The following is a 15,298-nucleotide window of genomic DNA, read 5'->3' as shown; positions in this document are numbered from 1 at the left end:
TGGCCATGGTTATGGTTGTCGGGCTCGGGCAGCTGAGACAAAACGTCCGTACGGTCGACATTGTCGTGTGTGTGTGTGTTTGTCGCCCTGGCCTCCCGTTCGAGTGCGCGCGCATGGCTGCCTTGACTTGAGAACGGGACCGCCGTTGGGAAAGGGAAGGGTTGAAGTTTGAAATGACTGGATGATGGGGACATCACGGGACAAGCAGGGCAAGGGATGACTCCCAACCGTCAACCGTCATCGTAATATCCCGCGGCTCTGCTCCCGAAGCTCAGACTGGCTCGGGCAGGGTCCCATTGCAAATGGGCGGCCCTTTGCCAGAGCTTACCACTCCCACAGAAGCTAGCGGTATCCGCATCGTCAAGACATGGACCTTACGTTCTCGCAGCAGCTCAGACACAGGCGCGCCGCACGGCATCTACCATGGGCTAAGGCACTCATGCGGCATCGTTTATTACACCCGCAATGCAAGGTACGTGGAGTGGTCAAGGTGATGGGGGTCTGTAGACTAGCGAGCATCGACGGAGATTGCCGCAGGCGACATTCAACAACGATTGTCTGTGCGGGTCGTACTACTGCAGTTACAGAGATCCTAATCAATCGAAGCTCACGAGCAATCTGGTGACACTGACCGCCAACCTCGAAGAGGAAGAGCGAGAGACGTGGGGAATGGGAGAAGCGAAAAAAGAGAGCCCCCTAACCCCAGCACGGATGAGTCGAGAACAGGCTTCGACGGTCAGGCGCAGATGATGCAGAGAAGCGGTCAGCAGAGCCAAAAGGCGGTTGGAGGCTCTGCTCGATGCTGAGTGTATTGCAAAGCATGGAGCATGTGGTAAGGCGGACGAGGTTAACGACTCTGCGGCCAGCATCGTCCCAAACAGCAAACCCGAGCTAAATTGAGCGTGTACGAGTCGTACAACCATCCTCGGGGCAAGCTGTTTCAGGCGGCTGGCTTACATACTGCAACCAACTCAACAGCTAAAGAGACAGGTATGTACGTACGTACTGCACGTCGAGAAGGGGACGGGAATGGGGAAGGGGATGCGGCTGCCGGATCTCCGCAACAAAGTGAAGATCCCAGGTTCAGTCGCATGAGCTGCTTGCTGCCGTCTGCGAATAGCCTGGATATCTGCATCATCGGCCGACAAACAGCGCCGCGGCGCAACACGGCGCTAGCGGGAGGGAATATCTGTTCCTGGCAGGTCATAGTCGAATGTCAACTCGGCGCGGCGGCTACAGAATGATTGACGGGCGCCGACGTCGTTTCCTATGCATCAACCCTTGGGCCTCTGGGGGGAAGGCTTCCATGATTGTTCCATGCAAGCTTCTATTCATCCTTCCATTGTCGCTTACTGCCTTCCATTGTGCGACCAGGTTCAGCGCTCCGACCCCTGACGTTGGTGTTCCGTGTGCCTTGGCCCCCAGACTTGCTTCATGGGCCGTGCCCCTCGATGCCGCACCTTTCACAGTGCGCCTCTCACTGAAGACTTGGGAGGTACCTTGCAGACGGTCGTCCACGGGCACGATTGGCATCATGTTCCATCACGTCTGTGCCTGCTGGGTGCCATCGTCACGACGCTACAACACGACAGCATCACCGTCAGAGTATTCGACAAGTACAGCAGGAGAACCGGCGTCCCTGCGGCCTCCTACCTGACCCTGCCTCAGGCTCACTGGCCACCCCCTAAACATCGACCATCATGCATCCTTGTTTGTCGTCAACCAGGGAGACCAGGTCACATCAACAGCCTCGGTGAGGGCCGCGAAACCGAAAATCTTGTCTATTTTTGTCGGCTACTGTCCTTTTCTTCTCCTTCTCTCGCGGCGGGCGATACACCGCTCTCTTCAAACGTCCGCGCTGTGGCAGACGCCACAAGATGCCAGATGCTAGATGCCCTCGAGCCCCAGGATGGCCGTCCGTCGAGGCCTTCAGCTAGCGTTCCAAGTTTATCAAGACAACGACGATGCCGTCGACATCTGCGTCAGCCCTGCTGCCACCGTGCAGCCTCAGCCTCCCGTCGACTCCGTGCCGAAGCAACGACATCTCCTAGCCAGTGTCTCTCTTCCGCCGCACTAACGACCGCTGAACCGGACACGCACGCGCACACTCACTCGACGAACGCCCGGCCTGATCGCACCTCGAAACCAAAACACCGTACCATTGTCAATGCTGTAGCGCCCTCCGCCTCCCGTCCAATGCACCCCAGGGACAAAGACGGCACACCCAAGCCTCACCTGGATCCAAGATAATATCAGAGACCGCCATCAAGACCCTCCAGCGTGGCGGGTACACATGTCAGCCAACTGGGTGCTTCCCGCGACCCGGACTAGTCAGGATCAAGGGCGAGACGAGAGAAAAAATCAAAGTCGGAATGGAGTCGTCAATAGCGCGCCCCAGTCTCCCGATCGTGGCCACAGCCCATGGTTTGTTTAATAATGCCCGCGACGGCCGTTCCGTTCGTCATTCAGCAGCTCAGAACTTTTGTCATGCACACCTCTTGTCGAGTTCCTTACATTGTCCTTTCTCGATCTGGACATGAAACGCCCGTGCCGAAACCTCGTCTCTGTCAGTCGCGGCCAAACGACGTCTCCAGCTTGACTAGCACGGGATAGAGCAGCGCTAGCCTCGCCTTGCCTTGCTTTGCTTGCCCTCCTACTCGCCTCGCTGGCAACTGGACGACGACGGCTAGACACGACAACGACCACTCGTTCAGGAGTGTCCCGTCAGGCCAGACGCCGGCAGTTGGAGGGATGGGCATGTTAAATCTCGTTAGACCCACCCACACGAGGAAACCACGTCTGCTAGCTAAACTTAGCTGAGTGGGATGAACTGACTCCGACATGACCGTCGGCTGGCGGTGCGACGCTACGCCGTCTTTACGGATACACTACTTCTGAATCCTACCCCGAGAGCTGTCAAATTGCTCTTGCCAAGCTCGGGGCGCTGCTCAACGAGCATTCTGGTGGCTGTCGCGTCGCAAGGGACGCAGATTCCACGATGTTGGCCCCGTTGGCTGTTTCGTCCTTTTGGTTGCATGGCACGCACGCGCACACCTTTTCCACGATGCATAGACTCTCTGCTTGTCCAGGCTGACCTTGTCTCGCGCCTTCAGACGGCAAGGGCCAGCAACCCATCAGACAGCCAGCGCCCAAAAAAACATCGAACCGGATTCACGGGGGAGACTCCTGATGGGTCTCCCTGCGGCGAGAACCGGCATTTCCGCTGTTCCACATGATCCCGGCAGCTTGCCAGGCCGCCGGGAAGCGAACGGGTCGAAGCAATGCAGCCGTGAAAACAACAGCCACGGGCTGCATCTACACGAAGCCGCCGCGGTAGAAGACAAAACAACCGTCTTCGGGCTGCATCACGCGCGCTCCGCAAACGCGATCGCGACGTGCCAATTGGCGGGCACGGGAAGACGATCGACGAGGCCCCAGGGAGCACGTCCGACAAGTGCCCTCCCGCTCGGGAGCCTCAAAAGTCATGTGCCCACACGGACTCTCGCTACTGACTTTCTGGCGCGGCTTCTGGAAAGCATCGACAACATCATCATGGTCCTTTTGGCTAGACACCCGACCGAACTGTAGGCCATCGACCTCTCCACCTTGGGCACCATTGGGCTTCCCACCGGTGATCATCTCAACGTTCGTCTCTTCATGCTGGCGAGGATGTGCAAAAGGAGGCGAATCTCTCGCTCAAGCAACGCTGCCTCTTTGCCTCCTGAAACCGCCATTGAAAATTCAATCCGGCCGAGTACCAAGAAACTGACTCAAGAAACCTCAAACTTCCACAGGCTGAGCGTCCGGCTCCACACCCTCATCGGGGCCGACGGCCGCCACTCCCTGCCGCCGCTGTCCCAAGGTGCAGATTTCCAAGACAATCAGAGTGCAGGTCGCGGGACTGGCATCATCGGAGGATCGAGCTGAACAGAACCGGCAGGCAAATGAACAAGACGGCGCTGCGTGTGCCCCATCGCCAGTCATAACTCGAGGACGCCAGAAGCTCAGAGATTGCAGGCTCTGACGTGGTCGAGTCCTGTACCCCTCGAGTGTTTGCGGACTGAGATGGATGGGCCATAAGCTTTTCTCGGACCCGTGAGCCTGTGAGGGACTGGTCGAAACTGACCCTTTTGAAGCGTTACATAGGGTCGTCGGCAGGCAGATCCATGACGGGCCATGACGAGGGCTCAGCGAGCGCAGCAGCCTGATCTGGACTGACTCCGCGGTTCGACCGCGCAGCAGGGAGCGTAAACCTTGCGGAAGCAATGCCAACCCCGGCTGCAGGTCTGGGTCACGCCCGTCCCATTGGATTCCTCGACATCCGACAAGACGGTTCACCCGTAATTACCGAGCATCATGGTGACGGTCAGACGATCTAATCCGGGGAAGCGAATGATACCCGAAACCTGCAAAGATGCTTACGACGACGCACTCGCAGCTCTCGGTTATCTTTTACCGCGGCGCAAGTGGGTAGGGTCTCAGCCAGTCTTGATACCATTTCGTTCGTACGTGTTGGGGCCCCGTGCGTTGGGAATGATCGCCCGCGAGTCCCATGCTGGCTGTGCTTCATTCATGCCTGGAGTCAGGTTCCAGACGTTGGCTTGACATTGCCGAGCGGCCGTGAGTGCCTCGCTGTCAATTCTCCGGTCCCGCTGCGACGGACCAGCAACCTTCGGGGAGCATCCCTACCTGGCCCGGAGGCGATCACGGTCGTCTACCGCGCCCAGTTGGACGGGCTCAGCTGCGCTGCGCATCCGACTTCCCAACACTGCTGCTGCCAACCGGTCGCGGCCTGCAGGTCTCGCAGCCGGACGTGGGGGGGGGGGGGGGGGGGGGGGGGGGGGGGCAGGCGTTGCTTTTCCTGTGCAAAATCACCAATGAGCGACAATCAGTGACCGCGGATTTGATTAAGTGCAGCCGGCCCTGGAATTCGGGCTGGCGTCCGTCAGCTCTTGGCCGCGAAGGGAGCCTGTTGATTACACATCGGGGCAAGACACTCGGGGATGTCGGAAGTCGACCGGTGAGGAGAGCGCAAAGGTGCATCGGGGACTGATTCACAACGTGCCAGGGTCGCATTCCGATGCGGTTGATCCACGACAGCAAAGACCGTCAGGAGGCCCCGTGCTGAGCAGCCATCTTTTGCCTACGCGGTCCGCTCCGTGATTCCGCCCGGGGCCGGCGCCGTGGCCAGGACACGGACCAGTGTCGCCGCCGAGCAGCTATCGTAGCATCCGAGCTTCGTGAGCGGAAGACGGCGAGCTTTTGGGAGTTCCTGTTGCACGATGCACTGGCGGACCCGAGCATGCGTCACGGTGTGGGTGTCGAGCTGCAGATGCAGCTGCACGGTGGCCTGGCGTTTTTTCGCCCTACCGATGACGGTCTTACGTGACGGAGGGGTCCAACGAGGTGGATGAGGCGCTGAGACATGCTGTCCAAAAAGTGCCATACAGGAGCCGCCAGAATGGACGACATGACACCGTCGACTGCCAATCACTCTTCGTGAGGAAACGGCTCCCACGCCATGTGCTGTTGTTGTCTCAATACCGGTGAAGGATTGAGGATGGTTACCCTGCGACGACGGGCGAGAGATTGGCTCGCCGAGTAAATGCTTGGTGCCCTGGACAGGGATGCGATTCGACGAGGCTCACCGAGCGCGGGGTCGCGTCCGCCCCCCTGGTGAAGAAGAATTTGGGGGATTGCGACAGTCGTATCCGAAAGGCCTATCGTGCATTGTTGTCTCTGAAAGAGACGCAGGTTGCAAGGCTGACATCGCTTGACTCGGGAAACGGACTAATGGTTCTTAGTCATGGCCGATCGCGATTCCACACATGCGTGTCTAGGGGTTCCGGCGGAGGACAGGGCCGCCTCCGAAAGATGCATCGTGTTCCCGTCTGTCCCCCCTATTCCCGCCGCGCGGGACGGCCCTAAAGAGGGAGTCCCCACGGCCACCAGCGACCTGACCCAACGTAAGCGAAGCCGGAACCGCAGCGAGACAAGGAACGGGTCGACATTTGTCTTCTCATTCGCACACGCCGCGTTTCCTCTCCTCAGCGGGGTATTTGGGAGGATCCTGCATCAGCAGGGCGTCATGGGAGTTGGCATTCCACGCACGCGCCGTCATTAGGGGTCCCCAACCAGGCGCACTATATACATGCGCATGCATCATGTCGGGGCTGATGTCCAGATATGTCTGGCCGGTGAAGGTCTCTCCAGCATTCGTTTGGCAGTGTCGCCAAGGCCCTCCAGTGTGGGGGGGTTTCTGCTGGTTGAGCGAGGGCTGTCGACATCAGAGGCTGGGGAGTGAATCAAGTACAAGAGATTGGATCAAATGGATGCGAGGCAGGATCAGCCTAAGGGGTGAGGTGAGGTGTAGTGAATGCCCATCCACCGGGCTGCCCACGAGTATATATAGACGGACGTCGACAACAAGAACCTGCAGCTATCCGCAAACAACCACCTCATCCATCACACTTCCACCTTCACTGTCACCATTTTGGCAATAGCCTCATCCGTCACCAGACCACCACCACTCTCAACCAGTCACAATGGGACCCCACGTCAAGACGGCCCAGATTCCTGAGCACGGCACCGTGCTGGACATTGGCGGCGGCAGCATGTCCTCCAACGTCCTGGACGACCTGCGCGCCGTCTTCCGCATGGCGGCCCGCAAGGGCGAGGCCAAGGAGTACCCTACCATGCCCGACGAGCTCCTGTACACCGACGAGGGCCTCGCGATCTGGGCCAAGATCATCTTCACAAAGGAGAACTACCAGGCCCGCGACGAGATCCAGCTCTTCAAGGAGAACAGCGCCGAGATTGCCGTCGACATCCTCGAGGGCGCCGTCATGGTTGACCTGGGTGCTGGGTGAGTAGCCCCCTTTGTGAAGACGACCACCGCTAACCTTTCTAGCGACATGCGCAAAGTCAACTACCTCCTCGACCAGCTCAAGGCCATGGGCCGCCCGGCCACGTACCTCGCCCTCGACATCTCGGAGCGGTCGCTGCGGTCCAACCTCGACCTCCTCTCGCCCGCCCACGCTGGCGGCAGCGTCAGGATGGCAGGCCTCTGGGGCGACTTCGCGGCCGGCCTGGACTACAGCGACGCCCTGCCCGCCGACGTCCCGCGCGTCTTCCTGTCGCTCGGCTCCGTCCTCTTCAACGACCCCTGGGCCAAGGCCGTCGCCTCCCTCCGCGAGTGGTCCGCCATCATGCGCCCCGACGACCTCATCCTCGCCGGCATGGACGGCCACGACGTTACCTCCCCCAAGGTCTGGGACGCCTACCACGCCCACCCGGACCTCTTTGAGACGTTCTTCCACAAGGGCCTCGAGCGGGCCAACGCGCTCCTCGGCGATGCTGTCTTCAAGGCGCACGACTGGGAGATTTGCGGCGAGATTGAGGAGGACGAAGGGCGGCACCGCTTCTTCCTCAAGGCGAACCGCGACCTTGCCGTCTCGGCGGCCGCCACGGGGGGCGACGCGGGGCTGGTCCTGCAGCAGGGCACAGAGCTCGACTGGTTCGACGCGCACAAGCGCCCGCAGTGGATGGTCAGGGAGATGTGCGCGGCGGCCGGGCTGGAGATTGTCAAGTCGTGGGCGATTGAGGGCTCCGAGATGCGCCAGTACCTCATCCGCCTGGACACGGGCGCCGAGCAGTCGTCTGACAGTGATGATAGCGCCATCAGCGTCAGCGGTGTTTAGTGCTGCGAGGCAGGGCAACAAGGCAACAGGCAACACGGGCGGGGCAGGTTGACGGTTTCTGGGTCTATTCTCTTCTGTCTCAATGTGGCTTAGACGGTGGCCAGCAAGGGGGACACGCTGGTACGCACCTTTAGTATACCCAACGGAAATCTCCCGCTGAAAACAGACAGCGGCGACAACAGCAATACAACGTAATATATGTTAATGAACCCATGGTCCATCCAATACGAGACAGAACGGTGAACGCCTCTCATGGTCCAACCCAGTAAGCGACAGAATGGTATCTAATGGTCCTTCCCATGCGAGATGGAATGGTATATGCCTCTTTCCCTAGTATGAGTAAGGATGGTATCCCTCATGATCTGCTTAGTATGCCTCTTTCATGATACACCCAGGAGAACGAACGCCTCGAATCTAAATGCACATCCATGTGGTGACTGCGCCTCGGCTGCAAATCTATATTCATGACTAGACCAAGCACAGCGTCCCCGAGGTCTTGCTTACATGATCTACGACGTCTTCCCACCAGCCGTGGCGATCCACGATGCGGTCCGGGATGGGCAGCGGCGCGTCGTGGACGTTGGACGCCATCCACTCGCGCGTCTTTTTCAAAGCTTCGTACGCGGGCGGGACGCTCTACGAAAGATGGGTCAGCCTGGCCGGGCATTAGGTCACGGGATGGATGGATGGCACGGCACTTACCGAGCGGCACTTTGTCTCGGTCACCGATTCGAACCAGTCGAGGGCACACTTGCTGTGCTCCTCTTCTACTGCTACGACGCCCAGCAGGAATACGGGGAAGAAGGGCGCTTGCGCGGTGAACATGTAGCCCGACGTGGGCATGACACGGATGGTCGCCGCCAGGTTGGCGGCTTGACATAGCACGTCCGGGTGGTTGCGGGGCAGCCTCAGGAGGCGGCACTGCAGGTAGATGATGGCGGCGAAGCGCCACGCCTCCGCGGTCGAGGCCGTCATGCCCTCCTTGGAGTTGATGGCGCCGTGGGCGTCGAGGTGGCCGGAGCGCAGCAGGCCGGCGATGGTGTCGACGTCCACCTTGACCTTGGTCACGCCCGTCGCCCGCTCAAACTCGTACCACTGGGAGAGGCCCAGGAGGTCGTGGAGCATCCGCAGAGCCATGGGCCCGGCGAAGAAGGAGCTGTCGACGGGGTCCAGGTGGGTGAGGGCGGCCAGGTGGGTGATCTGGGCGAACTGGTAGAGTAGCGACGGGGACATGCCGCATCCGCCGTGGATCCTGCTCGTGTTCAGCTCGGATCCCTGGAGCAGCCAGACGAACTGCTTGTCTTTGGTGTTCTCGAGCATGAGCGGCATCATCGGGAGCGCGAAGATGGCGGCCCTGCTGGCGAGGATGGCGTTGCCCACGCGGGCGTCCGACGGCTGGATGTTGACGGGATCCCGGTAGCGGTGGCCCGGGTCCGACGTGTCCAGCAGCTGGCAGGAGAGGCGGGCGCCGTCCAGCCAGCGGGGGACCCGCTTCTGGAGGCGCCAGTGCTCGCTGCAGACGACATCGTTCATGTTCAACAGGGCGATGGCGGCGAGGACGGCCTCCATGTCACCGTCGCTCAGGCTGTCGTTGCGAGCGGCACCGAGCTGCAGGCTCAGCAGTATCACCGCCCTCTTGTAGTGATACTCGGCCATGTCTTTGTACTTTTGCAGCGGCCGGTAGTCAAAGACGTAGGTGCCGGCGAGCGCGAGCAGCGCATGCTTGACGCAGTTGTCCTTGTAAGCCATCTGCGCAATGTCCACCAGCCAAGTGTTGGTCCTCCGGAGCACTGTCCGGCCAGAGCACCAGGCGACAATGTCTGCGGAATCAGCGGTGCTCACAAATGCGCATGGTGCTGAACTCACAAAAGCCAAAGAACCTCTGGTCGGTCGGATGAAGCTCTTCGAACCATTGATCTGGGTACTGGTGGGCCCTCAACCACACGGTCAGTTTGTTGTGCGGGCTCTTCTGACGGTTGTCGTCGCCCTCGTGGCCCGCGGCAAGCCGGGGCGCGCCGAGCTTGATGTAGCCATTGACGATGCCCTTTTCGAGTCTCACATAGTTGAGCCCTTCGAGCTGCCTCGTCTCTACGTGATCCTCAAACGGACTAGAAAAGTTCAGCTCAAGAGGGCATTCCCGCGGAAGCTGGGGCGTGACGATGAGCTCATAACGTGATGATGGCGGTTTCGGGCCGTGCAGAGGCCCCTCAGCGAGTCCTGTTTCTTGTCAGTCCGTTGTTCAACTCAACTGCTTGTTTCCCCCTTTCCCTCTTGCTTCCCTGCTGTGCCTCTCGCGGGACAGGGAGCATCGCAGGGGTCAGACGGTAGCTTACGGGACAAGGACTGCGCCGACGGGTGGCTCCTTTCAAATCGTAGATTATTACACAAACGACGTCTCCGAGCAGGCGGGTTCGATGGTTCGTGCTGGGCGACTTCTGCGGGGGGCGATTGAAGGTTGCTGTGAGTATGACTCGTCTGGTAGCTCGTCTCCGCACTAGCCAGCAGCGTCGCAGAGTTGGGAGGCGACGTGGACGGGTCAGACGACGGGGGAGAGGCCAAGCTAGAACATGGCGGATCGACCTCGCGGGCTCTCTTGCGAGGCCTGTTCGTGATGGCAAAACTGCTGGCCATGTCCTAATAGACGGACCAAAACCTAGACTAGGTCGGATGAAGCACCAGCTCCAGCACCGGGACGGGTCCCGGAATCGGGAGACTGGATGTCCAGGAGGACGAGTGTCTCCAGAAAAGAGGAGGACAACGCCCGGGTCGGGGGTGCTGGGATCGCGGCGTGTTTGAATGGTGAGTGGAGAGCTCGCACTCGGCGTGTGGGGAGGCCAGGGAGGACTAATGGGGGAACGCAGGAGGAGACACTTGAGGCGGAGCCCGCAACGACAGAGCGCTTAGCGTCGTGCAGGTGCGGCCCAGTGAGGAAAGATGGGATGGAGCCGAAGAGAGAACAGCAGGCGTGCCGTGTTCCCCCCGGCGCTGGTCTCGCTAACACGAGCCAGGGCGTTCGGTAGGGCCAGCAAACAAATGCCAGAACCAGGCCAGGACGACAACGGCCGGCTCCGGCAACGGCACCCACGGCTGATTGTCGAGGTATCCGTACGCGGCTCTGTGCTCTCATACAAAGTATCCTCTATCCCCAGTGTGCTGGCGACGAGCGTCGGCCGCTGGCGGGTCAGACGGTCACCCCAATTAGCGTTGCAAAGGGTGCGGACGGCGTAGAGATGACAGCTCCCCGAGCGTGACAGTGACAGCGGTTGTGGATAAGCGCAGAGGACCTCGAGGCAAGGCAACGGGGCACTGAGGGCACCGAACAGGCCGGGACCGAAACGCCGGGGCCCTAATTTAGCGGTGGTCCACTCTGGCCGAGCCCGCCCTCCCTGTAGAGGCAATAAGAGCAAGAGCAGGTACGACGGCACGAGGCGTGGACTGGACGTCAGGCAAAGGGTCTTGGACGTTGTGTATGAATAGAATGGTATCCGTCCGTAAGGCCAGACGTAGGCTCAGGGCAAGGCACGGACGGAGGACTCGCTACTGTCCGCCGTTGAGGCTGGTCTCTGATTAAGATTTCACCTCGCAGATGAGGATGGAGACGAGGATGGAGCTGACGGCCGCGGGAAGCGCGACACCCTGGATATCTCTCTCTCTGCGGTCTCGTCTCGTCTTGGCAGGTGTTGCCAGGGCGTGCGCGAGTCGGGGAAACCTCCGTGCAGCGTGTGATGTAAGGAAAGCTGTCTATGTGAGGATGCGAGGAGTCGTCGAGCATGTATGTCTCGTGTGCGAGATGCAGATTGAGGGGATTTGATGCTGACAAGCCTTGGGCAGGAGACAAGCAAGAGACAGGAGGCAAGACAAGGGCAGACGCAACCTGTCAAATGACCTGATGTCGCTCGGTGATGTCTTGCTTGATCTGGCTGGCGGCCGCAGAATAGAGTTCAAGCCAATGGGACCTTCCCGCTCATCGGACGGCACTGGTTCTGTCTGAGTTGTGATGGGACGGCGGTGGTGGTCTTGCCCGCACGGGACAGCGAGGTAGCGAGCGCCCAGTAGCGCGCGGAGAGAGAGACCTAGGCACGGATGCCGGAATGTAGTGTACCAAGTTGTAGTGGTGTAGTAGACGCACACCCAGCGAGGCGAGAAGAGCAGAGAGACACTGGACTGGAAGACGAGGGACGTGAGGCAATAGGATAGGGCGCCCTGTCTCGTCCTGCCGTGCGTTGGGTGCCTGAGCGCGGCTGCAACTGTGACGCGATCTTTTAGCTACATGACCGGTGAGGAGAAATGAAGACTAAGGAAGAGGGATCCCCTCCCCTCCGTAGGGCATGATGATGGGCAAAGGAATGAAGGAAGGGCGGGGTGGTCCAGTGGGATGGCCAGGCCACCCACAGACTGGTGTCCTTACCTCGCTTGTTGAGAAAAGAGAGAGTGAGACTGATGGATATGCAAGGAGGCAGCTCCAGTCACGCACTGTCTTGGATGCTGCTGACACGGCACGATCGAGGGCGAGGGTGCGGTGCAGACGTAATGAGGTGGAGGCGAACGCAAGTCTAGTTGCAGCGCCGATGCTCCTCTGCCGGCGGGTGCCTCGATACCTGACACTGTGGCCGACCCAAGATTGAGGCCCGAGAGACCGATGGAGAGATGCGGAAGGAAGCAAGCGAGAGGTGTGTGAAGTTGCTGTTCCTGGGAGAAAATGGACGTCGAGTAACCCGAGGTCAGGGCAGTGGATGAATACGGCCTTGGTAGAAGCGATGAACAACGGTGGAAGAAAGGGCCGTGGGTACTGATCCGCAGCGCAGCGGCTACGGTACCGGTACCGCTACCGCTACCGCTCTACCGCCGGTGGGGGGAGGCAACACGCGGCGACGGGACCCCAGGCAAGGTAGGGTAGGTTCCTCCTCCTCCTCCACCCGACCCTGGAGCGAGACGGGAGAAGGAAAGAGAAAGGAGGGACCTGACGGAGGAGACTGCGACTTCGGGTGAAAGTGGTCCTGTCCTATCGCACGTAGGTATTCGTAGTCTGCGATCGTTCACTGGCCCAGTGGCGAGATGCGACACGTTGCGTGCGTGCTTCGCGGACGGGACGGCTTGATGCTGGCTTGATGCTGGCTGCGGATGTCACGCCAGGCCGAACTCAAAGTCGACGGGACGGGGTGTGAGCTTAATTCGACATCTCCTGCCCTGTCGGTTATTTGTGGCCCAAGTTGTCGCTGGACGTGCAATGCCGGACAAAGCAGCGACGAGACAAGCGACAGAGACAGAAACCGAAACACCAAAGGTTAGCTATCAGGGCAGCTGGCCAGAGCTCGGAGAGCAGAGGGCAGACGCAAAGGAGGAGCAGGAACGTAGGGTGCCTTGGGCAGCGGGGAGGGGGCGAGTGAGGAGAGGGCAGCAAGCCGAGCGGGCAGAAAAAAAAAAAGGAGGGAACAGCAGGAGAAAGAGGAATGTTGGACGAGACACAAGTGAAAAGTCGTGCATATCTAAGCTGCCCTGCCTGAGGAGGAGGTGTGTGTAGTCGATCACTCACGCACTCGCTGCAGTCTCAAAAACCCTCAGCATGTCTCCCTGTCCCTTGAACAGCTCTACAGCTTGCCATTCCCGATTCAGAGCCGCCCGCAGCTTTCTCAGACACTGGTAATCGAACCAGCTCGTCTGCTGCGCTGCTGCTGCTGCTGCTGCTGCTGCTGCACCTGGCCCAAAGAGCTCGAGATGGCGGCGAGGGCTCGAGGGCGAGGCTCAGATGCCTGCCGCCTGCACCCTGCCTACCTATCCGCCAACCCCGGTCTGTGTCCGAATAGAACAGAACCTGGTCCTGGCTCACCATGAGGTGCGGTGCTGACCCCGGCCGGCCTGACCCTTGAATGTCACCCAGCTGCCCTGTTGCTCTGCTCTCGTTGGCCCGCTGGCCCATGCTCTTCCTCCTCCCTCCTTCCTCCTCTCCTCCACGCATTGCCTTCTTTTCTACATCTAACGAGTCAACATTTCTTTTTCCTCGCGGGCTGGCGCAGGGATATTTATCAACCACCAACATCCGGGGCCGGCGGAAGCGGGAGAAGAGCGGCAGCAGCGAGAGGAGTGAGGAGCAAACAGCCCAACCCAGCCTGCCATTTTGATTGCCTCCACTGATACCAGGATACCGGTGTGCCGGGGTGGCCATGCGTCCGTCTCGCCCAAAGTTCCAGCTTTCTGCCACCAACACACCTCATCAATCCATCCAGAAGCAATTCGGTGAGCCAGCCGTTGGTGAGCCTTGGCCTTGTCTCGCATCGAGCTTCCAAGAAGGTGTCGACGCGCATCATCACCACCGTACCCCTCAGCTTTCTTCATCCCCAATCTCGCATATCTCAAAGAAGAAAGCCTCAACTGGCCGTTCATGTGAAGGAGGAGGTGGACAGGATGGGCCCTGGACGGGTACCCTTGTCTCGCATGTCATCGATGTCCAGTCCAACACCACCAACACCAACACCACCAGCGATAGCAACCATCTGCTACGCAATACACGACGGATAGCGACCACTGGAACCAAGTCTACCAACAACGCCTGCCGATAGCACCAACGAACCTGGCACCAACACACCAACACACCTCCAACAGCAACCCCCGCCCGCCACAATGTCTTACCCTGTCTAGCCTGCCGCCTCCTTCTCCTCCTCGTCCAGACCCATGCATTCGCTGCATGCTTCATTCCACAACGCCCACGCCCGGATGTCGCCCAGATAGCGCCATCCCGCCGTCACCGACACCGCCTATTTCCCGATCCTAGGGTTCCCGGCGGGCGGGCAGTGTCAGTGTCAGTGTCGACAAGTTGGAACAAGCAGCAAACAACGTCCGTCGTCGATTCCTCGACTCGCAGCACTGCAAATACGTGATGCCTTATCCGTACTGCGGATCCGACAAAGTACCACACATGTTGACCACAATGCCATGCTACCAACAGCTGTGGGACCAACGGACCGCGGCCAAATGTGACGGGCTCCAACTTCGCAGTGTTCCAAGGCTACCTCTGCCCCACGACAAGGCCGCCTTGCTTGCCCGCTCCCCCCATCTTCCATCGTATGGCCCATGTTCTGGACCACATCTGCCCTGTCGCCAGCCGCATGCTTGCTTCTTCTTGTCACACCCCCGTTCCCTCTTTTGTCAATCGCTGCTTACACCTACCAGGTAGCATCAAGTCAGGTACCTGACCTATGTTGGGACGCCAGCGCGCGCGCGCCCGCTCTCTGTCCGCCGTCGCCATCGCCATCCATCTGCCTGCTACCTGGCTTGACTGCTGCCCTGCCTGCTTACCGGACATGCGAAGCCAGCAGCCATCTGGTCATTGGCCCCGAGCCTGATCTGTCCCAGACACGCAGCAGCAGCAGAGCATTAACCCGCTCTTCACTGGTCGTCATGCCTGTCCCCCTCATCTTGGCCTGGCCAAACGGGTCAATACGGGCATTACGGGCGTAGTGGGAGGCAAGGGACTTTCGCCCACGACTCACCTCAGAGACTCCTCGCACACCAGACACTCCTCCCCAAGTCGTTCCCTCGCAGTCGCAGCTCCAACTCCGCCCTCATGCTGCCCCCTCGCGTCCGGCTCGACCACGCGCCGT

The 15,298-nt window shown here is 59.9% G+C and overlaps 4 protein-coding genes across 4 annotated transcripts; 2 read left to right on the top strand and 2 right to left on the bottom strand.

Annotated features, from left to right (window-relative positions):
• Window positions 1-465: 465 nt before the first annotated feature.
• On the top strand, window positions 466-1,657 carry CGCA056_v003629 (uncharacterized protein; the record flags this gene model as incomplete). The annotated part of the gene is made up of 2 exons (XM_037318886.1): window positions 466-472; window positions 1,470-1,657. 2 exons carry the CDS (start codon window positions 466-468, stop codon window positions 1,655-1,657), a joined length of 195 nt encoding a protein of 64 aa, XP_037183957.1.
• A 4,888-nt stretch (window positions 1,658-6,545) lies between these two features.
• Window positions 6,546-7,700, top strand: egt-1-0 (Ergothioneine biosynthesis protein 1; the record flags this gene model as incomplete). Its single annotated transcript, XM_037318885.1, has 2 exons — window positions 6,546-6,865; window positions 6,911-7,700. The coding sequence occupies 2 exons, from the start codon at window positions 6,546-6,548 to the stop codon at window positions 7,698-7,700; spliced, it is 1,110 nt and encodes a 369-aa protein (XP_037183956.1).
• A 468-nt stretch (window positions 7,701-8,168) lies between these two features.
• On the bottom strand, window positions 8,169-10,331 carry CGCA056_v003627 (uncharacterized protein; the record flags this gene model as incomplete). Its single annotated transcript, XM_037318884.1, has 4 exons — window positions 8,169-8,336; window positions 8,403-9,520; window positions 9,567-9,917; window positions 10,091-10,331. 4 exons carry the CDS (start codon window positions 10,329-10,331, stop codon window positions 8,169-8,171), a joined length of 1,878 nt encoding a protein of 625 aa, XP_037183959.1.
• A 1,663-nt stretch (window positions 10,332-11,994) lies between these two features.
• CGCA056_v003626 (uncharacterized protein) lies at window positions 11,995-13,265 on the bottom strand (the record flags this gene model as incomplete). The annotated part of the gene is made up of 2 exons (XM_037318883.1): window positions 11,995-12,253; window positions 13,234-13,265. The coding sequence occupies 2 exons, from the start codon at window positions 13,263-13,265 to the stop codon at window positions 11,995-11,997; spliced, it is 291 nt and encodes a 96-aa protein (XP_037183958.1).
• Between the last annotated feature and the right edge of the window lie 2,033 nt (window positions 13,266-15,298).

The sequence above is a fragment of the Colletotrichum aenigma genome (genome assembly GCF_013390185.1).
Source record: "Colletotrichum aenigma strain Cg56 chromosome Unknown KSG_Cg56_contig02, whole genome shotgun sequence".
Classification (NCBI taxonomy): domain Eukaryota; kingdom Fungi; phylum Ascomycota; class Sordariomycetes; order Glomerellales; family Glomerellaceae; genus Colletotrichum; species Colletotrichum aenigma.
The sequence above is the reverse complement of the archived record's forward strand: the minus strand, read 5'-3'. Positions and strand labels throughout refer to the sequence as shown.